Raw genomic sequence first — 27,927 nt, 5'->3', positions numbered from 1 at the left:
AACACGCGCATAATTAAAAGTAGAAAACAAAACTTTATTTGATGAAAACATTTTAAAAGTTCCAGTATGAACTTCTCAACAAAGTTGAAACAAAACCAACAACCTACAAATCTTTCGGTCCTTTGCATTTCACGCTAAATAATCTCTTCAGAAATATGACCATTTTGTAATATATATCACTTTCTGTAGGCTGGACGTGTACGAGTGGATAAATGGATATAAAATTCAAGAGAAAAAAATGAAAATTTTTTTAAAAATAAAAATCTGAAACCTCCCCTTGAGGTGTATTGCAATATGGTTCCAACATCCTCAGCACCTTGTAATCACGGAGATACTGAGTTGAGTAGTGGAATGAGGCCGTTACATGAGAGAACAAGACCCTAGACGTCTGTGAGTCGCACAATGGCAGCAAAAGAAACAGGACAGCAGCTAAGGAGCAACTCAAGTATTGAATTCACACTTGTGAAATATTTAATACACACTTCCAACAACTAATTGCCTGGATGTTTCACGAAAGGAAACAGCTCAGCATTGAGAATACAGAGTGTAGTCCTCAGAGTGAGTAGGACATTGCCAATGTGTCTTCAGTGCTAGTTGCTAGCACATGACTCCATTAAGGGACCAAATATCAGATCTCACTGCACTTATTACATGGATATAGATTCCAAGTGCCCCTTAACTATATCCCTAAAACAAGGTTTGTTCTAGACTTGAAGACATCGCTCAAGAACTACGCTTCTTGTAACTATTTCACAGCCATGTGCCAGATCAAGAGTACCAGAATCGATGCCATAAATCACCCATCTGCACCTGGAGAAAGGTCAGTTTCTTGAGTATGTTCTGTTTCTTTGTTGAGAATCCTGAGACAGTTATTCAGGAAAGCTAAGAGGTGCGGTGGATACTGCTAGCATCGTAAGAGCTAGACTGGCCAGATAGTCCCAAAGGAACTTTAACATGAGTAAAAGCTACAACTTAACAGCCCCCATTCTGAAGGGCAGACACTGCCTTGCAAATTGGCCTTAGGAATCAAAGTATCTGTAATAAGTGACTATGGATCAAGTTTCCAGAAATCGCTTCATGCTTAAGTAGTTCAAGTTTTGATGCCGTTAAACGCATTTGTGTTTTCGTTCTGAAGCAGTTGGGATTTTATTGGATTTTGTGAACCCCTTTGTCCAGATTGCTTATCTACTTTCAAAGGGCAGTAATCTGTGCTCACCTGCCTATATATTTGAAACCAACCGTTGTAACACTATGTAAGCTTATTTACTGGAGAACTACAGGTTATGCTTTGTACCACGAGATCTGGTCCTACTGAAGGACTTAATAAAATCATCTTCTGCCTTAATGCAGTCCTGCACATCACATAGCAGCCGTGTACAAAACTGAACCACTGAGCCAGTGGCTCGGTTCCCGGCATGGTCAGTCATTGCCATTGTAATCACTGTAGCTGTGGTAGCCACTGTTCCTTCTCTCGTGGATGCTAGACATCTTCTTCCATGCCGAGTCCTGGTGGAAACCAGCACTGAAGGATCTTCCCAGACGCCCATGCGGCTTCTTGGAGATATTGTCTTCACTCTCCGATTTGGCAAGTCCTTGGGCATGTGTGGGAGGCTGTGATTCTTGTCTAATGGTCCCAAATGGAAAGTTCCAGAAGCCAAATCTTTGCCAACTGAGTCTCTGGAATGCTATGAGGCAATGCAAATTTCCTCCCACCTGAGAAGAAGAACAACAACAACAACAAAAAGATGAAGAAAGAGACATCACTGCTAAGTCTGTGGGGTCCTTATTGACTCCCTGGGGGTGGTGGTGTTATCCTTTCCCATGTCTGAATACACTTTTCTATTCTGCACTCATCAGAGCACGCTAACATACTCACCTGTGTTGTGGAATACTATTTTAAGGTGTGACATGTATTGATGCTCTGGAACATTTGTTTAACAATGGAAAGATGTGTGGCTTTCGTTTGTGCTGCATTTGTTTAACTCTGTGCAGCCGTGATTCTTTGCCTGCCTAACCAGCCAATAGCAGGGCGGGATAACGGTTAGGTGGGGCTGGCAGGCAGACAGGATAAATAAGAGGAGAAATCTGGGAAAAGGAGCAAGAGAACAGGGAGAGGAGGATGTCAGGGGCCACCAAGCCACTCACAAAGTAAGAGTGAAAGTAAGATACACACAAGGAAGAAAAGGAAAAAAGCCTAGAGGCAAATGGTAGACGGGATCATTTAAGTGAAGAAAATCTGGCTAGAAATAAGCCAAGCTAAGGCCAGGCGTTGATCAGTAAGAATAAGTCTCAGGGCTGGAGAGATGGCTCAGTGGTTAAGAGAAAGGTCTCCTCTTCCAAAGGTCCTGAGTTCAATTCCCAGCAACCACATGGTGGCTTACAACCATCTGTAATGAGACCTGGTGCCCTCTTCTGGCCTGCAGACATATGTGCAGACAAAATACTGAGAATACCGTATACATAATTAATAAATAAATCTTAAAAAAAAAAAAGAATAAGTCTCCCCGTGTATGATTTATCTGAGAGCTGAGCGGCGGGCCTGCCAAAGGAGTAAAACAACCAACAACAGACCTTTCCTGCCAGCTGCCTTTCCAATTAACAAAGTCCTTAGGGACCAGCGTACTCCTCTCCACAGCCTGACTCAGTGTACTTATGGTCTCATACACCTAACTCAAACACTAAGGCATGCCTTATCCTTTTCTCTGTGTGTGCTCTCTCTCCTCTCCGAAAAACTCATTCTACTCCCTCGTGTGTGTGTGTGTGTGTGTGTGTGTGTGTGTGTGTGTGTGTGTGTGTACAGACAAAGATTTTTGAGACACAATCTCTATAGCTCAGACTGGCATGGAAATCACCGCCCTTCCATCTAAGAACTGAGATTCCAAGCATGTGCGACCACACCCAGCTTCATTTATTTCTTTATCAACAGGTTTATGACAAAAGAATGCCCACTCAATCTATACTACATCTGTTTCTGAGAGCTTCTTCCTGCCGTCATGTTTATTCATATGGCTCTGCCTCTTGACCGTCATCTACCCAAGCTGGGCCAAGACTACTGAACTCAACCAAAGCAGATAAGTCTCCAGCTAGCCCTGAAAATAAGTCATAAATTGAAAGTTAAGTCTGCAAGAAAGGCATATTTAAATAAAACACTGAGCACAGCATAGCCTACATAAGACTGATTAATATTGTGAGCCACTTGGCTTCTACCATTACTGCAGTATTGGGTGACTGTCCTTCTTGGCCTAAAGTTTAAAGTTAGTCTGTATCCTTAAAATAAGTCTTACTTTTCTGACTAAGGTCGTCTGAAGTTCTGTTATTTACCACTTCAAGAGTATTATAATCACATTTTGGTCATTTGGGACGCAGTTTCCAATGGAGTGCTGTTCTTACCTTCTTTGTTTTCCGGAACTGCAGCCCTCTCTCCAGATGGCGGATATCTAAGAATTCTGGATTTTGAGTGTTTAGATCAGTGACGATATCTGCCCATCTAGAGTAAGAAAAGAAACAATTTCCATGAGGCCTAAAATACCACTGTCAAAAAGCTTTTTCCAAGAGCAAGTTGCCACAATATATCACAGTAGTAACTGGTGATTATTCTCTTAGGTCAGGTTCCATCTACTAGCCTTTAAAAGCTTCTTTTTTTTTCTGACAGTTGTGGTTATCCAATTCCTGACAATGCTCTCAGTTAATAACTGGCTTTTGTTCTGACATGTCAACATACCCAATACCATCTTGTAGGCTAACGGAGTGGCAGGCCACACTTTCAATTATAATCAAGTCAATTTATTTTCTTATGATGGGGCATGGGGTGGGATTTTATGTTGTACAAGCTGGCCTTGAACCCCTTGGTTCACATGATTCTTTTGCATCATTACCAACGTGCCCCTAAGTGTTTACCTATATTTCTGAAAGAAATAAAAAAAAATAACATGCCTCTACTAATGCACAAAATGGCTGTGGAGAAAAATCTCAAAGAAAGTTATACACATAATAAGTGAAATTGGTAAAGGTGTGACTATCAAGGTCTAAATAGGAAAATCAGGATTTTTTTATGTGACCAGCAATAACATGAAAATTAAATTTCTTAATCAATTCACAATAGGAAGAACTACTTAAAGGACATGCGTGAGTTTATATGGAAAAATCAAAACCACTGCTAAAGGAAATTAAAGTTCTGCTTATGTGGTGATACAGTCCCTGATGTTAGTTTGTAAGAGTCCAGGTCATTATGATGACCATTCTCCGTAAACCGTGAATTCTAGAGAGTCTATCAGTCTGTGTGTATGTACAGGTAATAGAGAGTGGGTGTAGAGGGAGAGGAAAAGAAAAGACAGGGAAGGAATTGGGCAAGGGAGGCGCAGGCCATAGTGGATGTGTGGAGTTTGGAAGATAACTATCAGCACCCTCTCTCCTTCCACCCTGTGGACTCCAGGGATCAAACTCAGATCAGCAGGCCTGCATGCAAGAACCTCTACCTGCCAAGCCATCTCACCAGTCCTAAAGACTTTATTTTAGTCAAATATGCATTTTTAGTAGAGTAAAAATGATCCAATTCTAAATTTTTTTTAGAGAATTATTTTGTTGTTATTGTTGTTCAAGCCAGGGTTTCTCTGGATAGCGCTGACTGTCCCAGAATTTGCTCTGCAGACCAGGCTGGCCTTGAACTCACGGAGCTGTACCTGCCTCTGCTGGGATTAAAGGTGTGTGCCATCATGCCCAGCAGGGGGTGGGGTAGGGATTCTTAATTTGTTACTTTAAATAGAAAAGCAAGACAAAAAGGGATAGAATTTCAAGTGCATAAAATTCCAAAACAGAGAAAGTCCATCTATGGCCAAGGGAAGCAGAACTGGTTGGCTGTGGGGTTAGAGAGAAATAAAGCACAGCACAGTTTCCTTGTGACAGGGCTGCACTGTGATTGGCTGATGACCACACAGGGGTTCACATTTATCCACGTGCATCTAGTTACATGATTTTGATCTGTGCTTTCAATGAAGGAAATAGTACACCAATGAAAGAAAGAAAGAAAAGCCGCTAAAACATACCTTTTGCAGTGAATGGCAGGATGTTTTCTACTTGACTCTCCAATTAAAATCCAATACTCTACTTCCTGTAGTGAGAGAGGGCCCCTGCTAAACGGAAAATACATTCATAGCTTGGTAAACGTATTTCACTCCATGAAGTATGCTGTTCCAAATATGTATTGATAAAAAACAACCGCACCCCCCCAAATTAAAACTCAAAGATGGCTTTTGTTAATTTAGAATCAATACCAGCATTTTGGTTTGGGCCATCCAAGAAATCCATGAGTTAGATTTAAGCCTAAGTTATTTCAGGAGTTGAGAGAAAGAATGGTTTTATGTTTACTCCTCACATACAAGCAGTATTTATGGTTCCTCCAGCTTCCACTCACCCTGCTCAGGTTGTCTGATGCACCACATACAAAGATCTCTGAGTGGAACTTCTGGGACCCATGGCCTCCAGAACGAAAAAAAAAAAAAAAACCCTCTACCCTACAGGTCAAGTCATGTTCTCCAGCCAGACTCTGGGTCCTCACTGAATAGATAATGTCCAAAGTTCACCATATTTCTTCCTTCTCCTCAGTCACCAAGCCCACAAAGCCAAGTATGAATCAACCAGAAAATCAGTGAGGTGAGGGAGTCATGCATGGCTTCCATGTTCACCTGTTCTTAACCATAATCTCTGCTTTCAGGTCCCTCATGAATGAACTTGCTAAGGAGAAAGAGTGACATTCAAACTCAGCACCCTTACTTAGAATATATCTCCTTCAAAGAGACAGAAGTTTGTGTGTGTGTGAAGTGGGGGGGGGGGGAACGGGGGATGGGGGACGGGGGACGGGACTTGTTCATGAGACAGAAACCAGATTAACAAAAGGGAGAGGCAAATATAACCATGAAGTTTAGATATGAAAGTGGTCCTGAGTTTCCTTATGACTAAAGAGAAAAACCTGACAATCCTATGTTCTTCACTATGAATACAAAAGGTGCTTTTCAATGTAGTCAGTGATACATTCTTGGAATGCAGCATGTAAGACACTGGCGAGGACAATGGGGATTGTTATTTTTAACAAAATCTCTGTCATTCAATTTTTTTTCAATAGACTCAGATGCTCGGGTCAAAGCCTGCTAGCTCAGAGAGGCAGAGGGAGCACCCAGATGACCTTCCTCCTCAGCCATTGCTCCAGAAGCCCCTCCTCTCTCCTACGGTCTCCACCAACTCAATGTTCCTCTCTACTTCCTTCCTCTCTACTTCCGGTGTCTACTGTCCTCTTGACTCCTTTTGATTCTCTATGGTTACTTCCTGTCAACTGATTGCTTGCTCCGCCCCTTGACCTATGGCAAGCTTTTATTTAAGCAGAAAGCTCTTGGATTAAAGGTGTGTGCTAGGGCTGGGCCACACCACAACTAGAAACCAAGTTTTTCCAGTATACTGCAATCTTGGGGTTCACGGTGTTATCAGATATCCTGGAACAGAGGATAACGCATGAATGGCCCTGCACCTTTGGTACTTCAGCGTGTACTTTCTCTTACAATGACTGAGCAACAGCTTCTAAGTGCATTCAATCCCGCAAAACATAGGCACGCTCGGTGTGAACAAAACACACTACCAAGTTCCCAATTTCTAAGAGACTAGAATCTGTTTAATTCCTGAAAACACTTTGTACAACACATTTTCCTAGTTAAGTGCCCTTATCAAGTATGGAAATGCTTACCTGAATGCCTTATTAGCTTTAACAGGGGTTGCTTCGAAGCCAATCGGACAGAAATAATGATTTTGGCAATGATAGATATAAGCCAGTGACTCATCTTTCAATCCTCTGGTCAACTTTGACAAGGCCCCTGGAGCTACAAAGATAAAACCAGGCAAACTGAGGGCCATAAAACAATGTCTGTATTTTACACAGAGGACTAATTAAGACATAATTTGGAACACACTGACATTCTGAGTTTCCATAAGGGGATAAGAAGCTACCAATGTGGGTAAAAATATAAATGAATTTACTTTTAGTTTTAGATAAACCCAGTAGGAAAACAAGTGAACTATGCCCTTGCTTACCAGAACTTTCTAAGAATTTACCAAGTTGTCTAAGAAATTCAATGAGTGTGTAAAACCCAGTAACTACCCAATCATGGTCTCAACTTTTCTGGTTGTGGACACCTGCCACCACAAGCTCCTGAATCAGCATGCTTAAACAAAGCACATCTGTCTAAAAACTCTACACACACAAACTAAGTCTACAAAAGAGTTACCAAAGAAACTTGAAATTAAATTGTAGACATCTCAATGTCTAGATGCAGTATATACATCCCACCTTAAAACTTACTAGTACCTATGAATAAATACAAACTCTAAGTAAAAATAAGCTACAATAATGGTGTGCACACACATGTGTGCACATACACGCACACGCACACACACCTGCCACACAGTAACTCTCACACCTGTCTCAAAGTAAAACACATTATCGTTGTGTCAATGTGACAGAGCTATAGCCAACTGAGTAGAGGGAACTTTGATTTACAAAATGACTCCATAAATTTTGGCTGTAGGCAAACCGGTAGAACATATTTTTTAGATTAGTGATTGATGTGGGAGGGGCCAGCCCATTGTGGGAGGTGCTACCCCTGGGCTGGCAGTACTGGGTCCTATTAAAAAGCAGTCTGAGCAAGCCATGAGGAGCAGGCCAGTAAGCAGCATTCCTCTATGGCCTCTACTTTAGCTCCTGCCTCCAGGTTCCTGCCCTTTTTGAGTTCCTGCCTTGGCTTCCCTCAATGGACTGTGATTCAGGATATACCAGTCAAATACCTCTCTGGTCACGGTTTTCATCACAGCAATAGAAACCCCAGCTAAGACATCAGCTGAAGTGCCACGACAACAGTTTCTCCTCATCTGTTGCCCACCGCTGTGATAGTTGTCAAATGATTTCAAAGGATTAGCGGTCAGGTGGCGGTGGTGCCCACTGTGAATCCCAGCACTTGGGAGGCAGAGGCAAGCAGATCTCTGTGAGTTCGAGGTCAGCCTGGTCTACAAGAGCTAGTTCCAGGAACAGCTAGGACTGTCCCGAAAAACAAAAACAAAAAACAAACAAAAAAAAATGGGGGGGGGGGATTAGCAGGGCTGGAGAGATGGCTCAGAGGTTAAGAGCACTGACTGCTCTTCCAGAGGTCCTGAGTTCACTTCCCAGCAATCACATGGCGGCTCACAACCATCTGTAATGAGATCTGGTGTCCTCTTCTGGCCTGTAGGCATACATGCAGGCAGAATACTACACATAATAAATCAATCTTAATTTTTTTAAGAAAAAAAAGTATTAGCATGAGGAACAAGTTTTTATTAGTGCTCAAGGCCATTAACTGAGGTTTCATTAGCTTGCATTCCTGGAAGAAATTAAATTATTCATTATCAAATAGCCCATTAAAGCTGGAACCCGTAAAAGAGCAAGCCGAAAGCCTGCATAGTGTGCTGACAGGGATGGGCTCTCTGGCCACTGAAATAGCTGCTGACCCTAAGAACTGCCAGTCAGTATCTGCAGCAACTCCCTGACTGCCCCACACGGCCAAAGACGGGAGCTCTGCCTCTGTCCGTGCTGACCTTTCTAGTTTCCACTCTGAAGTTTCTCCAAGGCATTCTGCATAGACTCTCACTTCGTGGCAGGCCAGCACAGACAGGGATTCCTCTCTGCCAAAATTCCTACCTCACCAAGACTAATAGCGACCAGTCATTCCATAGGTTTGAGTTGTATCCGCTCACACCGTAAAAAACTGACCCCATAGACAGCTTAGATGAAGAATTTTTAAAAATAAATTTAGTCCAGTCTTCATTGCATTTCCATAAGGAAACATGATTGCACATAGCTTCCAGACGGTGAATTAAGATAAAACCGACAACTCCTCTTTGTATACTCAAACATTGAAAGAGATGTGTATAGTCACCATTGCTTTAGAAGAGCTCCTGAAATGCTTTTAAATTGTAAAAGTGTGCAATGAGACGCTTTCTCAGATAACGGAGACTATTGTTTCGCAATTAGACTTGAACTCAAAGCCTTTAGACATGATAAGCAAGCTCTCTACCACTGAGGACAGTGTAGCTTCTGAAAACTTGCTGTGTTTCCTGAGACAGAGTCTCACTCGGTGTCCCAAGTACAAATGAGGCCAGACCACACTTAACTGAGATCACACAAGAGCGGGCTCATCCAGGGAGGTATGGCCACAGACAGGGTCCTACTCTGTAGTTCATACTAGCCTGAGCCACAATATGAATCCCCAGGCTGGCGTTGTATGCAGAGCAATCCTGCTGCATGCAGAGCAATCCTGAGTGCTGGGACTACAGGCAATGAGTCAATATGCCTGACAGCCCAGGCATAGTCAATGAAAGAGTTTTTGCCAATAGTCACGGCACATGCCTTTAATCGCAGCACTTAGGAGGCCGAGGTAGGTACGTTGCTGTGAGCTTGAGGCCAGCCTGGTCTATAAAGCAAGTTCCAGGACAGTCGGTGCTACACAGAAAAACCCTGACTCGGACAAAACAAAATAAAAGAGAGAGAGAGAGAGAGAGAGAGAGAGAGAGAGAGAGAGAGAGAAAGAGAGAGAGAGAGAGAGAGAGAACTTCCATTATAAATGTAATACAAAACTTCATGAGTGTGGTTGTAACTAACGCTCCAGATTACATTCAGGATTCCACGGGCAGGGGTGACGGATAAGAAAGTTTGCTCTCCTTGGCACTCACATCATCTTGTCCACTGCAAACACTCTTTCACTCGTTCTCCAGAAACCACTAGGTGGGTTTCCGTTTATGGAATAATGTTTCCAGGGTTATTAAATACGATATATAGCATCGTACATAGCTATATATGCTATTATATGTATAATATGATTTCTAATGATAGGATGTTTTTCTTATTTCCCCAAGGTACTTAACATTTTTTTTTTTTTATAATTTCAAGATCAACAAACTTATTCTTTTTCGTTTGTTTTTTGAGACAGGGTTTCTCTGTGTAAGTGCCTTGGCTGTCCTGGAACTCACTCTATGGACAAGGCTGGCCTCAGACTTACAGAGATCCACCTGCCTCTACCTCCCAAATGCAGGGATTAAAGGTGGGCACTACCACTGCCAGATCTGCAACTTACTCTTAAAGCAAAGCTGTCATGGCCAAAACGGGGCATGAAGAGATCTGCTGCACCCTCTCCCTTTCCTGCAGGGCTCTTCCACAGAATCCTCAGGTCTTAGCTGAGCATAGTTAGAAAATGACTGTATCGAATACCAAATAGATTGGGGAAAAAAAAAGAAGAAAGAAAAATGTTGCCTCATCACATAATAATCAAAACACTAAACATACAGAATAAAGAATATTAAGAGCTGCAAAAAGGCTAAGTATCATAGAAAAGCAGACTTATCAGAATTACATGTAACTTCTCAACGGAAACTCTGAAAGTCAGAAGGTCGTGGATAGATGTTCTGCAGACACTAAGAGACCACAGATGCCATCCAAGACTACCATACCCAGCAAAGCTGTCAATCACCATAGATGGAGAAAACAAAATATTCCACGACAAAATCAGACTTAGTTCCTATCCACAAATCCAGCCCTACAGAAAGTACTATGTAGTAGGAGGAACGAGCTGTGTGAAGGAAAACTCCAACCCAAGGAAGTACAACCACAAGTATACGGGCAATAGATAATCCCACACCAGCAAAACCCAAAGAAAGAGAACACTCACACAATACCAACAACAACAACAAACCAAAAATAACAGGTACTAGCAATCACAGGTCATTAATATCTCTTAATATCAACAATCTCAATTGACCTATAAAAAGACACAGACTAACAGAATGAATACAAAACCAAGATTCACACCTCAACTTTAAAGACAGACATTATCTCAGAATAAGGGTTGGGAAAAGATTTTACAATCAGATGGACAAAGAGCTGGTGTAGCTATCCTAATATCTAACAAAATACATCTCAAACTAAAATTAATCGAAAGAGACAAAGAAGGACATTTCATATTCGTCACAGGAAAAATCCTTCAAGTTGAAAACTCAATACTGAACAACTATGCCCCAAATACAAGGGCACCCACATTTCTAAAGAAACATTACTAAAGTTCAAATCACACATCAATTCCACTTCATCACCCCACTCTTACCACTGGACAGGACTGCCAAACAGAAGCTTAATAGAGAAATAAGAGAACTAGCAGATGTTATAACTTGAATGGGTTTAATCAACATCTATAGAACATTCTACCCAACCACAAAAGAATATACCTTCTTCTCAGTACCTCATGGAACCTTCTCAAAAATTGACCACATACTCAGTAACAAAGAAAACCTCAACAGATATAAAGAAATTGGACTAACCCCCTGTATCCTATCAGATCACCATGGCTTAAAGTTAGAATTCAACAAGACTAATCGCAGAAAGCCCACAAACAAATGGAAATGGAACAATGCTCAACTGAATTGCCCCTGGGTCAAGGAAGAAATAAAAAAAAAAATCAAAGACTTCTTAGGATTCAATGAAAATGAATGAACAACAAACCAAAACTTATGGGACACTTTGAAAACAGTGCCAAGAGGAAAGTTCATAGCACTAAGTGCCTACGTAAAGAACCTGGAGCAATCTCACACTAGCAACTTAACAGAACACCTGAAAGCTCTAGAACAAAAAGAAAACTCACCCACAAAGACTAGATGACAGGAAATAATCAAATTGAGAGTTGAAATCAATAAAATAGAAATAAAGAGAACAATACCATCAACAAGATAGACGAACCCTTATCCCAACCAACCAAAAGGCAGAGAGAATATCCAAATTAATAACATCAGAAATGAAAAGGGGGACATAACAACAGACACAGAGAAAATCCAGAGAATCATCAGGTCATACTTTAAAAACTTGTACTTCAAAAAATGGAAAATTTAAAGGAAATGGACAATTTTCTGGATAGGTACCATATACCAAAATTAAATCAAGACCAGATAAACAATCTAAATAGACAATAACCCCTATGGAAATAGAAGTAGTCATCAAAAGTCTCCCAACCAAAAAGAGCTCAGGGTCAGATGGTTTCAGTGCAGAATTTTACCAGAATTTCAAAGAGCTAATAGCAACATTCATCAAATTGTTCCACACAATAGAAACAGAAGGAACACTGTCAAACTTTTTTTATGAAGCAACAGTTACCCTGGTACCCAATTCACACAAAAATGTAACTAAGAAAGAGAACTACAGACCAATCTCCCTCATGAGCATTGATGCAAAAATACTCAATAAAATACTGGCAAAGAGAATCTAAGAACATATCAGAAACGCCATCCACCATGATTAAGTAGGCTTCATCACAGATATGCAGGGATGGTTCAACATAATAAAACTCATCAATGTAATCCACCATATAAACAAACTGAAAGTAAATTTTAAAAAAACATGATAATCTCATTAGATGCTGAAAAAGCATTTGGCAAAATCCAGGTCTTGGAGAGATCAAGGATACAAGGAACATACCTAAACATAATAAATGCAATACACAACAAGCCAACAGTCAATAACAAATTAAATAGAGAAAAACTCAAAGCAATTCCACTAAAATAAGGAACAAGACAAGTCTGTCCACTCTCTCCATATCTATTTAATATAGTTCTAGCTAGAACAATAAGACAACAAAAGGAGATCAAGGGGATACAAATTGGAAAAGAAGTCAAACTTTCACTATTTGTAAATGACATGATGGTTTACATAAGTGATACCAAAAATTCTACCAGGGACCTCCTACAGCTGATAAACACCTTCAGTAATGTGGCAGAATACAAGATTAACTCAAAAAAAATTAATAGTCCTTCTATATACAGATGATAAAAGGGCTGAGAAAGAAATCAACGAAGCATCACCCTTTACAATAGGCACAAATAACATAAAACATCTTAGGGTAACTCTAACCTAACAAGTGAAAGACCTGTCCACTGATAAGAATTTTAAGTCTTTAAAGAAAGAAACTGAAAAGGATATTAGAAAATGAAAAGATCCTCCATGTTCTTGAATAGGTAGGATCAACATAGTCATTTTAACTATGTTGGCAATCTTAACAAAAGCAATTTACAGACTCAATGCAATTCGCATAAAAATCCAAGCACAATTCTTCACACACCTTGAAAGAACAATAATCAACTTCATATAGAAAAACAAAAAATCCAGAATAGCCAAAACAACCCTCTACAATCCCTATAAAGGTATAGTATTGAAAACAGCTTGATATTGGCACAAAAAGAGACGGAATCGAATCAAAGACCCTGATATTAATCCACACATCTATGAACACCTGATCTTTGACAAAGAAGCTATTATATAATAAATCGTCCTTAAGATGGACTTCATTGATATATCTGTTAAGCCAAGACTGTTTTACAGTAGTGCTATGACTTCACAGTTTGTTACCCTATAGTTTTGTGCTATCATCTGATGCCAGTCCAGCACCCAATGTCCTCAGATGCTTTCGCTCTGTTTTAAAATGAGCGTGCTTTATCCTAGAAGTTTCACTATCAAGCACATACGCACATACATACAGAACAATGTCTGTCAAGCACACACACACACATACAGAACAATGTCCTAAACAATACAAGCAATGCGCCAAGACCAATGTTTATAACACGCCTTAAAGTTCTGAAGTGCCCTACATATTACTCTCATATTACATAAAGAGGTTTGAAAACATCAGACTGTTGAGAGTTTATTTGATATCCTAGGAATCAATATAGCCAATTTCTAAGATCTACTCAGCCTGAAAACTTGGACTTGGGGGTGAGGGAGATAGGGTGTGTGTGTGTGTGTGTGTGTGTGTGTGTGTGTGTGTAGGTGTGTTCATTTTCACCTACCAGTTTCTCCAGCTGTTTTGTTCTTCCCATGGGGCTTATATAGAACATAAGAACATCCTTTCACATGGAAGTGGTCATTAATTTGTCTAAACCATCTGAAAACAAGAAGATTTACTCATAGCAATAGTTTCATAGCAAGGAAGGACCACTGTTCTGATTGTACAGAAACCCAAGCACAGCCCACACATGGCATCTCTAAGGGAGCCTGGGACCCCGCCTCAATGCCTTTTACTGTTCACACACACTACAGCATTATCACTTCACAGAAGTAGAAACAAGGTGTTGTCCCTAAGGGGCAGCTCCGTACCTCATGAGTGTTGTATTTCCAGTGAAAGGCCCAAACCTAATATCTTCAAACGGGGGTTGGAAGCCCAAAATATGTAATGCATCTTCTTGGGTTATGGGTGGGAGACTACAAAAGAAACATTTCCTTTCATTCACAGTCCAGTCATCCACAAATACAATCTGTGCAAACAGTCTTAGGGATATGTGTGCAAATATTTTAGCCTGGAAGGCTTATAGCAATATGCACATTTTTTTCTCAGCTTGTGAAAAATCTACTCTCAGAGTTTTCCATTTAAAAAAGATATCTTCATATTACTTTTTTTTTTTTTTTTTTTTTTTTTTTTTTTTTTTTTTTTTTTTTTTTTTTTGCTTCTTGAGACAGGGTCTCTCTATGTAGCCCTGGCTGTTCTGTAACTCACTATGTAGACCACCCTGAGCTCAATCTCACAGAGATCTGCCTGCCTCTGACTGACTCCCAAGTGCTGGAATTAAAGACATGTGCCACTATACCCGGTTTCCTTCAAACTACTTTCAAATTTGGAGTTTGGTGATAGCAATAGCCTGGCATACTTACTTCCCAGCTCCCATTGTGCTGTATAAGAAATTCCAACAAGAAATCAGTGAGGAGATACCGCATGAAGTCTTGTATTGCGGCCGGCTTATGCAGTACCTGAGAAATCAAACAGTTTCGTGACTTGAATGAATGCAGAAGATGCAGAAGTATAGGTCTTACAGGGGATTTCAAATGTGATCGGAAGGAAACGTTAGTGCACGGCAAAGTCATTATTCATTTAAAATATTTCCTACTTGCTGCGTGAGTACCTTCCGCTGCTTCAGCCAATAGTCGCTGAAGCACGAGCCTCCCCACCCCACCCCCACCCCCACACCCTCACCCCCCATCCCCATACTGCAGGAGCGCCTTCCGCTCGCTCCGTCAGCCAGTAGCCGCTGAAATACCAGCCCACTGGGGCGTGGTATATTTCTCTTTAAAAGAAGAGCCACAAGTCTCGGCTCAGCCCTCTTGGTTCCTGCGCTTGGTTCCGGCTCCTGCTCCCGACTCCTGCTCCAGCGACTAGGCTCCCTTCCTGACGGTTTATGGTGTATGGAAGTTTTACCCCCCAAAATAAATACCCCTTAAAACATAATTGGTGTGGGATTGATTCGCCATTACCTACTTATTAAACGCAAACAATACATGACAGTAAAAAAAATCATCTACTTTATCCAGAAGGGCTACAATTATGGCTAGCAACATACTAAAGCACATCTTATTCAAACCAAAAAGAAAAAGGAAAAGAAAAAAAGAAAAAGAATTTCTGGTCTATAAATTCTAATATGATCTACTCAAATTTCTATGTAAATGCCCAGTTGAGTGGGTACAGGATCATTTGCAACTTCTGAAATACTAGAAAAGGAAAGCAAATCACTGTTGTATCGTGTCAAGAGGTTCAGAGATTCTTTCACTTAGACCAAAAAACATCCCTTTATCACCCTGCATGTCCATGTGAACACTTGGGCAGGAAGCCCTAGAGCAGAACCTGTCACAGACTTTAAAAGGGAAACACACAATCCCCCCAGAGAGAGACAGAGACAAAAAGAGAAAGGTGGAGATACTAAATTGAGACCAATGAGCCATGACAAGCAAGCACGCTAACTTTTAGAACTTTCTAGAAAATGTTAATCTAGTCTGGAAGCTACATGCAAAAGAAATATTGCTAATTTTATTAGGTGTGGCAGTACTGATGCTAAGCTAAAAGGCCATTTTCAGAAATGCATACTTAAATAATCTGACAACAAAGAACAACCAGGCAAGCAACTACATTGAAATTTGGGTATCACCCAAAGCAGCCTACCATCAGGAGGATACAGAAAATGAGACTGACGGCCAGGTAAGTCGAGGGAACACTGGCCCAGCTCAGCCAGTCTATTTCCAAAATCGGAGATAAACCTAAAGTATTTAGACAATCTTAGAACTAAAGGAGACCATAATAAATACAATTTATTAACTTATACCCAGCAAGACTTATGTCACATTATATGTTTTTAATATCAGAAACTAAAAACTAGCATGGCCACATACCATCGTCTGAGGTCTAAGACTTTCCGCTGTTTCACGTCTTCAAGAGGAGAATGCTGGGGACACTCCCTCTGATGCCGCCCTTTCTTATCTGACGTTTTTTTCTTGGAAATTTGTTTCTTTGCATTGCCTACAAGACAAAAGGATAAAGCAGGAGAATGTTCAGATGAAGTAAACCACCACACCAGAAGGCCCAGCAGAATTGGAGAGGAACTGCTAAGCACTCTGAAAACGGTATTTGCAAACATCTCGAAGTAGTGCCTGCGCCTTCTAGAATAGCGCTCTTCCCCAGAAAGAAAGCAAGAAGAGAATTAAAAATAATTTGAACCGCCAGAAACGATACTGGCTATGAAGAGCGTACCTAAGATCAGAGCTCGTCTCTTGGAGCTGGTAAAATAACCAGGCCAAAAATCTTAAGCCACAACTACAACTTAAAGCTACCAACAGGAAAGAATTAAACTAGACAGCTTTCTTGAAAATGAATCCTTTCTGTAAGACAAGTAAATCCACATAAACATAATTCTGTTAAGGCATTGGATCGGGCGTGATGACATTCTGTCCAATAATAGCTCCAGGCCCCAGGGACCTCAAAATGAATTCAGAGTGAAGTGTATGTTACATTATTAAAACAAATCACTGCTAGGAACCAGAGTGCAAAACACGGTGTCCTCTGTGTGGGCCTCTCTCTCTCTCTCTTTCTCTTTCTCTTTCTCTCTCTCTCTCTCTCTCACACACACACACACATACGCACAAATACACACACACACACACACACACACATACACAATCTTCCCAAAGACATGGAATGACTGCCTACTGGGGATGAAGAGATATGGAAAATGGACAAAAGAGGCAAAAGTGAGAAGAGTTTACCTTGCTTAATTTTGATATTTATTTATTTATTTATTTCTGAAACATGTTGATATTTCACCCACTCAAAATTGGATACATATTAAAATATTAGTAATACCCAAGGCTAATTTTGTTAAAATAATAACTTTCGTTTCAGCTATACTCAGATACATTAATATCTTCCTGATATCATCTATTTTAAATGAAATAATCAAATTTCATATGAAAATTAGTTAATATTTTATTTTTGTGTTATCAAACACAGATTATGTAGACAGACCAAATGCTTACAGACACATAACCATGTAGCTCCTATAACCAGGTAGGACTCAGGAAATTCTCCTACACAAGGGACATCTGTAAAGTATTATGCAATAAAGACTATACAATCCAGACACAATTTCCCCGCCTGTTTAATTATTCTGTCTGTGTCTTCGCAGACACAGAATACACAAAACGTGTTTTGAAGCTTAACAGCCACTTGCAAACGTGAACTAAATCTCATTTGGCCATTACTGGTTAAAATGAATCTCAGACAGAAGACAGAAAAGTGACCTTCCTTGGGACTCCCTCCTCTGCCTTTTGATAACTTAATTCCCTGGGTAATTTTTACCAGGCGCTCCAAGTTGTGAGACTATTGAAACACCAAGTCTGCAACCTCAGTGAGCTAAGACTACCCTGTCACTCTGTCATTCTTTCCTTACTGGGGTCCGCGAGTCTGTCCCTGGGCTGCTTTTGGTGTGTGTGCTGCTGTGATTCGCCCAGGGATAAATGAGCCCACACATTGCGGCAAGAGATCTCCACACTGCCAAGGAGATGTGGTTGTTCAGCCAACGTTTGACTGAACTTGCCGAAAGAAAACAATGTCGAAGAAGCGAGAGCATCGCATACAAAACGACCTTTGTCCACTGTTCTGCACCCTGTCCGTTCTTCCCAACCCTAACCAGAGGACATTCATATAGCCCTCTCCTGTTGAACACATACACTAACTGCCCTGGTATTCAGAGGAAAGTATGAGGAAAGGAAAAAAAAAATCAAAGCCCAGAGAAGTATGCAGTGGCATGCACCTGTAATCCCAGTACTCAAAAATATTGAAGCAGGAAGATTAAGAATTATAAGCCAGAGGGCTGGAAAGCTGGCTCAGCAGTGGCTGCTCCTGTAGAGGATCTGGGTTCAGTCCTACGTGGTGGCTGACAGCCATCTACAACTCCAGTTCCTGGATCTGTCTTATTCTTCTGGCCTCTGAGAGTATTAGACACACGCACAGAGCACAAACAACATGCCGGCAAACACCTACACATATCAAGTAAAAACAGAATAAACAAACTTAAATGAAAAGAATTACAGGCCAGGCTGGAGTACAGAGCCAGACCACTGTCTCCAGAAAACAGAGAAGGGAGAAGAGAGCAAAGGAAAGAACATAAGCCACTGTTTTCCTTAAGGAAGCACAAGACAAGAGTTCTGGGCAATCACCACCAAAAGAGGTAGGCAGGAACGGGAAAGCAGAAAAGTTACCAAAGAGAGAGGCCCAAATTCTGTGTATAAATGTGACCCAAAGCTTGTTCTAAGACCTGGACCACACATGCACAAAGTAGACCCCAAGCAAGACAGTCAGGACTAATGGTCCAACCCAAGAACAGAACTGTCTTTAAAAGACAGAGCTTGAAGTTTCAGTTCAGTCAGAGAGGGAGAAAGAAAGGTAGAGAGACAGACAGACAGACAGACAGACAGAGACGGACAAACAGGCAGGCAGACAGATAGGGATACACATAAAGAAAGGGGTAGAAGGGAAGGAGAGGGAAAGAGGAGAGAGAGATTGCTTGTTTGTTTGCTGGCTGGCTAGCTGGTTTGCTTGCTTTCTTGCTTGTTTGTTGGGTGATACATCAGAGTTGATACAACAGGACAACCAGGACACACTCCAAAATAATACAGTGTGTGTGAAAACTAAGAAATGAGTCAACCTCAAGGAAAAGATAAGGCCAGCTCTGACCTATAATGCAGATTTTGAAATCTGCAAAGACTTTGAAATATATATATATATTATAACATAGATGACATAGAGTGGTGTGGGAGGTCCTTCTGTCTATGTGTTGCTTCCATTGGTTAATGAATAAAGAAACTGGCTTGGCCTATAGCAAGGCAGAGCTTAGTTAGGCAGGGAAAGCTACGCTGAATGCTGGGAGAAAGAGGGCAGAGTCAGGGAGAAGCCATGTAATTCCGCCAGAGACAAACGGGTTGGGAATCTTGCCAGTAAGTCACAGCCACATGGCGATACACGGATTACTAGAAATGGGTTAAATTAAGATGTAAAATTTAGCCAATAAGAAGTTAGAACTAATGGGCCACGCCGTGATTTAATTAATACAGTATCTATGTGGTTATTTCAGTTCTGGGTGGCCTGAACGAAGGAGCAGCCTCCTACAACAATAGAGAAAGTGGTCCAAAGCTCTGCAAGAAAGAAACAGGAGGTTGTACAGCAATGTAACTTCTAGGTCTAAAAGTAAAGAATGAAAAAGAATATACCACACAAACATCAATTTTTTTAAAAAAGGTGGGACAGCCAAGTCAAAGCAATTTTCATAACAAGACAATCATGAAACACATACCACTTTAGTAAAAAGGAACATTTTTCTGATGATGCAAGGTCTCGTCATGTGTCCTGGGTTAGCCTGGAAGTCACTATGTATCCCACACTATTTTCAAACTCACAATCCTTCCGCTTCTACCTTCAGAGTGTTAGAACTACAGATAAGTACCACCATGGCTGGCTAAGGCAGGTCAATTCTTGAAGAAAGCATAGAGATTACATATTTGAATTTTCCTAATCTCAACAGTGGAGGGAAGATAGCACCAAGAAGCCGTCTTCTACCTAGGCTACAACTGCAATGGCAGGTGCTATTCTGGAACGCTGGAGACTTTCTGGAAGGGTGGCACATTTTAAGGAAGAGCCAGAAAGGAAGCAACACTTTATTTTGGTCAGTTACAACACACAGCAAGGTAACTAGTACTCATTACCAAGTTCAGTGACCAGCAACTGTAAGTGTTGCTGAGTCACCTAGGGGCTCAGGTTGGGCAAAGGGACCAGGAGTGAAGAATGAGTCATCACTAAAGACCCTACAGATACTAGAGGAAAAGTTCACCTTCAGGCTCCCAAACGGGACAACAAAATTATCAATAAGGCAATTCTACAACTATAGCTAGAAATTTTTATATGGCACTACAAAAATCACAGAAAACCGGAGAAAATAATCCTCAGCCTGTTTTAAGGAACTGCATAGCACTAATTATGAACCCTAAAGCAAAATATTTTTAAAAAGACATATTACATACAAAAGCATGTCACTCTCCCAAGGATTCCAGGTTTACACAACAATGTCTGGAACAACTTATTTCAAAATGCACAAACAGAAGTAGAGATTTTTACAAAACCATCAGCGTGACTAGGACCATGATAAAAATCTTAGTTCTATCTGGCTGTGCAACTTTGAGCTGTAGATTTATCCCATGTAAGCCTCAGTTTCTTCACCTATACAATTACAACAGCAGCACCCACTTCACGTACTCCCTGCATCACTGCTAACTAAAAGGAAATGAAAAAGCATTAGTATCCAAAGAGCACTCCAGGGCAGGTGAGGACTGTACACTACACCCTAAGGGACACTACCCTCTTACACTGTGAGTACAGAGCCTATTCTGTGTAGATAGAGGACTTTCCCGGTGCTCAAATATTGTTGTTGTCATTTTTTAAAGCAGATCCTAAAAGATGATGTTTGCTTTTTTCTCAGTGATTTAGGATTTCTGCTCCTATTTCAGTAATAGTAATAAATATCTATTCCCATATCTATATAGCCATTCTTATTTCTGCTTTTATCTGTACTACATACAACATATAACAACATAATAATATACATAATATGTAAATATACACTAAATCTTATATACAGAATGTTTGGTTATATATTTAATCCTTATGCAATCTTGCTAAAATTTTACTGTGACAAAGAACTCTATATTTATGGGTTCATTGTTATCTAAAATGTAAAAGCAATTTGAATTCTATATGTCCCTCTTCATATTATCAACCAATTTAAGACAAGTATTTCTTAAGTTTTGCTTCACAAAAATACATCAATGCCAAGGTTTGCTGAAGAATGAACTTTCCTGGAAGTTTTAGAGCTATCACTGCACAGAAGGGAAGGAGATGCCAAACAGAATCTTCTTGTAACATTTGGAACAAACAGAAAAAAATATGAACAGGTCACTAGAAACATGCATTCACACTTGTGAGAAATAAAATAGACTTTAAAATATAGCAGCTACAAAAAAAATCGACTCTGATCAAAACATGTTCTTTTTACATCTAAAAATTTTAAAAACAAAAATGTCCTAATATCTCCTACATTAGGAAATATGACCATGCCCTGCAAAACTACAAACTAACAGTATTAATCAATATAGCTGTGTCATTAGCCTTTTCTAAGCCACTGTATAATTATCTTTAATACTTATACTTTATTCTTTTTTATTTTCAAAGCTCCCAAAATGCACATATAAGGTTGGAAGATTCCATGGGCAGTACTTTGAGGGACTAACTAAGACCAGGGTTACTTTAAAGAAGAAAACAAACAAAAAAAAATTGCAATGACAGACATGATGGTAGCGATGTTCCTTGTTCAGAAACAGAAAATATGTCACAGCAAGATTTAGCAATACTTGGCATGGCTTTCTGGTCGTTCACTTGTGAACTTCACAGCGTCCTCTTACCTGATTTGTGTTTCAAATTTGTGGTTACTCCATCAAATTCCGATTTATCAATTTCCCACGCGAGAGGTAGCTTGCCCAGGCTGGTAGATAAGTTCTCCAAGCTATTTTCTTCATTATAGATTATGTCTGATGTACCAGTTGAGACACCAATGTATCTTGAACTGTTTTCAGCAGAAAGCGAGGTATTATCAGCGAGGCAACGGGCTGGGTTGGGAGTTTTGTAGATGGAGGTCGCCTGGTTGAGGAAGGCATAATCTGAACAGATGGCATAAATTTTTTCCCGAGTATGAGTCACCGGACAGCTTGAAGGATAATGACCATCTCCTCTGGGGCCCACGGGTGCTCCTGAGGCACTTGTGCAAAACGATTGTACAGCACCTTGTAGATCCTCTTCTGGGGACTTGTTCTCAGCTTTGGGCTCACCATGTCCAGAATCAGTGGCTCTTCCAGCTTCTGCAACGTGAGGCATCGAAGGCAAGGGCAGACGTCCCTGTTCCTAGGAATAAGCCGCAACCCTCTCTCTCTTTCGAAAATCAACTTTGGCAAATTCTCATCACATTCTATAGAAGCTTGAGAGTTGACGAATGGAACCCTAAGAAAGCACAGAGGAGCAAGACTGATTGTCTGTTTAGCAGGCTTGATGAACGTCAATAAACTATAATGAGTATGTTTCATACATCTGCAGTCAATGCACGCTGATTTTTATGACCATACATCCTGAGTTATGATGAACAACCAACCATCTACCTTATATTAACACTTATCTTAGGGGATGGGGAATACAGCTGAGTTGGTTGAGTGCTTGCTATGCAAATATGAGGACCTGAGCTGGATCTCAAGCATCCACACCAAAAAAGAAAAAGCTGGGTGTGCCATAAGGCCAGCTCTGCATAAGAAGAGGCAGGAGCATCCCCAGGGCTTGCTGGCTAACACTCTAGCTAAATCAGTGAGGGTCTGGTATAGTGAGGGACCCTCTGTTTTAAAAAAATAAGATTGAGTAATGTGGAACACACCCAACGTTGACCTTTGACCTCCACACACATGTACACACAAGCATGTGCACCTGCGCACATACACACACACACAAAAAAAAACCCCAATGAGATTAAAACAAAATACAAGAATAAAATACAAATAATCAAGTTAAAAAGGGGAAAGTCGCTGGATGGTGGTGGTGCACGCCTTTAATCCCAGCACTCAGGAGGCACAGGCAAGCGGATCTCTGTGAGTTCGAGGCCAGCCTGGTCTACAGAATGAGTTCCAGGACAGGCTCTGAAGCTACAGAGAAACGCTACCTTAAATCCCCACGCCCCCAAAAGGGAGGGAGGTCACATCTTTTTAAAGACATTATAGATATGAACAATGAGTTCATGGAAAGAATCTCATTATCTCTAGTTGCTATGGAAACACAAATCAAAGCCACAATGGTTTTATCCACTCATACCCACCAAAATGGCTGTAATAAAAAGACACAGGCAACAGTGAATGTTGGGAAGTGTGTGGAAAATCAGGTCCTTCACATTTGAGATCTAAAATGGTCTGGTAGGCTTACTAAACAGTTTTTCATACATTTAAACACTGACTACGTAGTCTGGAAATTTGTCTTCTAGATACATATAGGAACCATTAAGCCATACCCCGAAGAGCAGCATTACTCCTAATGGCAAAAAGTGAAAGAAACCCAAAGCCTTGTATCTGACTAATGGATAAAGGTGGCATGTCCATCCATGAAACACTACTTTGCAATAGGAATTACTGATCCTGATACAAGATGAATGGAGTTTGGAAACTTTTTAATATTAAAAAAAAAAAACAGTCACAAAGGAACTGATCCCTTGAGTCCAATTTTACACAAAACCTCGAGGAGAGGCAAGTCAACAAAGCAGAGTACACCTTAGCAGTTACCTTGGAATGAAGGAGAGTTCAGCATGATAAGCCTTTTTTTTTTTTTGAAATAAGGAAAATATTCCATAACTAACAGAGTAAAACACAGTAACAGTACAACTTGGGGAATGTTCTAAAACGCCACTGAAGTGTACATTGCCATAGTAAATTCTATAACCTGTGAATTAAGTCTAAACAATACTGCCTAAAGTAGTACACTGGTCAGATGATTAAAAAAATGTATATAGGGATAACACATACATGATGATAATGGTCATATTCAGCAAATAAACTTTACAATTTAAAGTTTCTGTCACTCACTGCTGATCATTCTCAGAGAAAACTGGGCTTCACGTCTAGCCTGATTCCTCTGAGGAAGAGAACAGTAAAGTTCGAACAGTCACTGAGGACATTCAAAGAAGCCGCAAGGCCTTACAAAGGAACAAGCCCCGCGCGAGGCACAGCATCACCGTAAATCAAAGGCAGGTGCCAGACGGAGCAAAACGGCCTTTCCAGGCTCCAGTGACCAAGCAGAGGATGAAAGATTAAACCCACCCACTGGGGTCACTTTGACTTTTTTTTTTAACTATTGATCTAACTTCTCATTTGCTTACTTTCAACACTAAAAATGAAAATAAGCAGAGATTATGATTTCCTTAACAGCCATCACACAAGTATTAAATGGTGCAAGCCTGGCTGGCTCGCTAAGAAATAGATGTGAGGATGAACAGGGGATCCTCCAGCATCTCCTAAATGAACCAGTTAAAGGTCACATACACCATTAATGGAATGTAAAGAAAAACACTCCTAGGAAGGAGACTCCATCTGTGCCAAGCAAGCTTCCCCTTTTATAAGACACGCCTTTGCCTTCCAGCCTCAGATAGGCTTTTTCCTCATCTGCAGCTAACAGTGGCTCTCAGGACAGAGGGACAACATCGTCAAAGGGGGGATCTGCCGTGGTTTCACGCAGAAGAGACTCTTAGTGTGCCTACAGATAGTGTCTGAACTTTCTCCTTTTTCCTCAGTCGGTGGTGTGCTGGTGACAGTGGAGAAAGACGCATGAGGTTTGCAGGCCACACAAGTCTTCTCTGAGGACCGGATTTCTACAGTTCTTGATTCCCTGCTCCCTATCTGTGATCCTCACGGCCGTCTTTAAAAGATGTGTGGCGGAGGGGCCACGAGTGGGTCTGTGGCTGGGTGAGAAAGACTAAGAGAGAACAGATGGTCAGCAGGGGTAGTGGACAAAGGCTCCTGAGTCGGTGCATCAGACGCACCCCAGGCTCTGCCCATCACAGATCACAACCCGACACCTAACTCTATCTTGTCATCGCCAGCTTCCTCAACTTGAATAAAATTTTGACCATGGGACCAGCAATACACAAAAACCAGTCACAGTTTGCTGGTTTTATGTTTATTTGGAACATACAAGAAGAAAAAAAGAATTGTGAACAAAACTGAATTAGTCGCCCATATCTGTCACCCCAGGACTCAAGAGGCAGAAACATGAGGGCTGCTGCCAGGTTGAGTCTAGACTAACCGCACAGCTAGTCCCAAGTCAGACAGCCGTCCATACCGGGCAAGACCCCAGCTCAAATAACCACGGCTAAATAAATCAAATGGGTAAGGGAAACGGCTTCACTTAAGAGGGAAACAGATGGCTGAACTTCCTTGAAAAGGAAGGTGATTAAGAGTACAGCACTTGATCAATAAAACATGTCGCCATCTGGTTTTGGTTTGTTTGCTTTAAGCAATGGCCCACCAGACAAGAGCATTCTCTTTAGTCTCATTTTATCTTTAAAAAAAAAAAAAACATAAATAACTGATATCTACCTGAAGGTATATTTTACAGAGATTGTCCCTGAAAATAACAGGTATCAATATTTCCTCATTTGAACCACTGTTTTTTTATTTATTTCTGAAAACATGTATATTTATAGTTTTCGTGACACAAGTAAAATATGATGCAGAAAAAAAATGAAGTATCAGAAGATAGTTCACAGAAAATGAAAACAAATAACCCAGAACCCATCCTAGTGTTTTTCTTCTTTCCACGCCAAGTCTGATCCACATCTATGTCCCTCTGCAGTTGAACTCAGAAGGGCTTCTGCTATGGCATCCTCAGAACTTCGCTAAGAGTCTGCTTTCTTAAAATGAAGAAGGCACAATTACTGGAAACCAAACCATTACAGACGTAGATTATTCTAGTAAGCTGCAAAAAGTGAAGTGTGTGGGGCTGATTGATTGCCCACCGCTTGGCCTGCAGCTGTCTGGGACTTGTATCCCCTTCCATCTCTGTTTATAATCCCTGCCGCCGGCCCTTTAAGCTGTCCTCTCTAGTCTGATCCCTGCATAGACCGCAGATAGTAAAGTCTGTTACACATATGTGCTCACAGAACTTCCCTACCTACCTCTTAGAGCAAAAGGCTAACTCCTTAATCAGTCTGAAATCTGTCTCTAGAGCCACCTTACCCCATATCTCCTCCTCTGTCCACAGTACTTTTGGGTCTTCCAAATGCTGTCTTCTAGCCCCCGCAAACCCTCTTACTAATTCATTCTTATCCATCTTTTAAAGGTATACTCAAATATCACTTTCTGGAGAAGGTTTCTTTGATGTTCTAATTAGGCCAGGTTCCCTGTACATACTATGGAACCTTTCTTTCCAGAATTATGTTTTTACTTTCGTGTGTGTGTGTATTGTGTGTGTGTGTGAGTGTGTGTGTGTGTGTGTGTGTGTGTGTATACAGATGGCTGCCTCCTGAAAGTCTGGTTGTTCGGACAATTGTATCCCAGGCCTCATCTTTGGAGAAGCTAGGTTCAACAAATATTTTGTAGGTGCCTACATTGTACCAGGCATTATTGTAATTGTTCCCTGCTCATTTTGATTAACATTTTAAGACTTGGAAATGAGAGAGACTGCAGGAATACAGCTCAATTCCACAATTTATTCACAGTATCTCCCGAGCAGTAAGAACCCCAAGCTTTCAGGACAGCACGAGAGAAATGACTTGTGAAAGTCATTGGAATGAACAGCTCTGCCAAATAAACGTACCGATTGGAAAGTCAATATTCACCGTCTGAGTTCTGTTCTTTTCAAGGCATGTGCTTTTCGTGTCTAACATGCCTAAATACCACGTTCAGTAGAGAACTAGACATCTTCTAAAATCTCAATAAAGCTTTCACCATCTCGCAAATAGTATAATCAATAGTCTGTATAGAAAACAACTGAGGCGCAGAACGGAAGTGTGTTTTGCCAAGGATCGGTGAGAAACGCTAAGACACCAGCCTGGTCCCCCTTCTCCAACAGCATTTTGAGCACAATTTCCTGTTCCCTAGCCTCGGCCATCAGACCAAATCCGCTCCGGGCGGCCTACCTGCGGGTAACGGATTCCAGCAGCTCACGGTGCCCTCTTAGAGAGCCCAGGCTCTGGGAAGCCGAGAGACCTCCCACCGTCCCCTCTTTGAGGTTCCGAAGCCACCTGAAGGTGACCGCGGTGCCGGTGCCGGTGCCGGTGCCGGTGCGAGCAGAGCGGACCCGGGAGCGCAATTGCAGCAGCGGGGCTGTGCGGGGTTGTCACCCCCCAGTCCACGGTAGCCAAACCAGCGTCCGGTGTCCCCAGTCCCCCACAGGCCGAGGTTTGCTAAAGCCTCCTGAGCTCCTTCGGGCCTGCTCCCTCACTCCCCGCCGGAAGACAAGGCTCGCCAGGAGGGGGAGCGCGAGCAGGCCCGTGGAGGGGGGGGGGGGGTTGCCGCTTCCAACCTGCGGGGAACTGGAGGGGGCGGGTAGCAAGCTGGCAGTGACAACCCAGGAGCCGGGAGGGGAGGCCCCGAAGGAGGAGCTGATATCACCAATAACAGCAACGGCGGGGGAAAAAAAAAAAACAATCCCCACGCCTTAGCTCACCGAGCCACCAGGGGTCTGAGTTTTCCACGCCCCTTGCCCGGTGGAGTGAGGGACCCAGCCTGCGACTACTCTGAACCTCCCTGGCCCAGATGCGGGTGTGCATGGAAAGAGGATGGCCACTGCAGGCCGGGTGCCCGAGACCCTTAGTGCATCGTGGAAACCCGCTCTTGCCGAGGGTAAACAGGTACCCACGAATGCACCCGAAAGCCGAGCTTTGTTTCAGTGATTTCTATCCCTTGAACCTCCCCCTCCTTAGAGATACAGCTCG

At 41.6% G+C, this 27,927-nt stretch overlaps 1 protein-coding gene across 3 annotated transcripts; it reads right to left on the bottom strand.

Annotated features, from left to right (window-relative positions):
• Positions 1-13: 13 nt before the first annotated feature.
• On the bottom strand, positions 14-27,560 carry Bivm (basic, immunoglobulin-like variable motif containing). Of its 3 annotated transcripts, none has more exons than XM_048455999.3 (10): positions 27,130-27,560; positions 21,875-22,466; positions 16,262-16,388; positions 14,756-14,851; positions 14,204-14,308; positions 13,897-13,991; positions 6,731-6,863; positions 5,043-5,129; positions 3,391-3,487; positions 14-1,713 (listed from the first exon to the last, which is right to left on the bottom strand). In XM_048455999.3, the coding sequence occupies exons 2-10, from the start codon at positions 22,341-22,343 to the stop codon at positions 1,420-1,422; spliced, it is 1,503 nt and encodes a 500-aa protein (XP_048311956.1). In that variant the 5' UTR covers positions 22,344-22,466; positions 27,130-27,560; the 3' UTR covers positions 14-1,419. The 3 variants fall into 3 exon arrangements, with proteins under 3 accessions (XP_048311956.1, XP_048311957.1, XP_085540383.1); XM_048456000.3 differs by having other exon boundaries at positions 5,043-5,126; XM_085684257.2 differs by lacking the exon at positions 21,875-22,466 and having other exon boundaries at positions 27,130-27,502.
• Positions 27,561-27,927: the final 367 nt, after the last annotated feature.

This window comes from Myodes glareolus, chromosome 27, assembly GCF_982192425.1.
Source record: "Myodes glareolus chromosome 27, mMyoGla1.1, whole genome shotgun sequence".
Classification (NCBI taxonomy): domain Eukaryota; kingdom Metazoa; phylum Chordata; class Mammalia; order Rodentia; family Cricetidae; genus Myodes; species Myodes glareolus.
This window is presented reverse-complemented; position numbering and strand designations above follow the sequence as displayed.

Bases quoted from the DNA above. Each gene is read 5' to 3' on its own strand.
- Bivm (XM_048455999.3), bottom strand. From the start codon at position 22,343: ATGCCTCACGTTGCAGAAGCTGGAAGAGCCACTGATTCTGGACATGGT. The intron at 13,992-14,203 runs GTACGGAGCTGC...TCTTGTTTTCAG, and splicing joins GGAAATACAACACTCATGAG to ATGGTTTAGACAAATTAATG. The intron at 3,488-5,042 runs GTATGTTTTAGC...TTCTTACTCTAG, and splicing joins CCTGCCATTCACTGCAAAAG to ATGGGCAGATATCGTCACTG.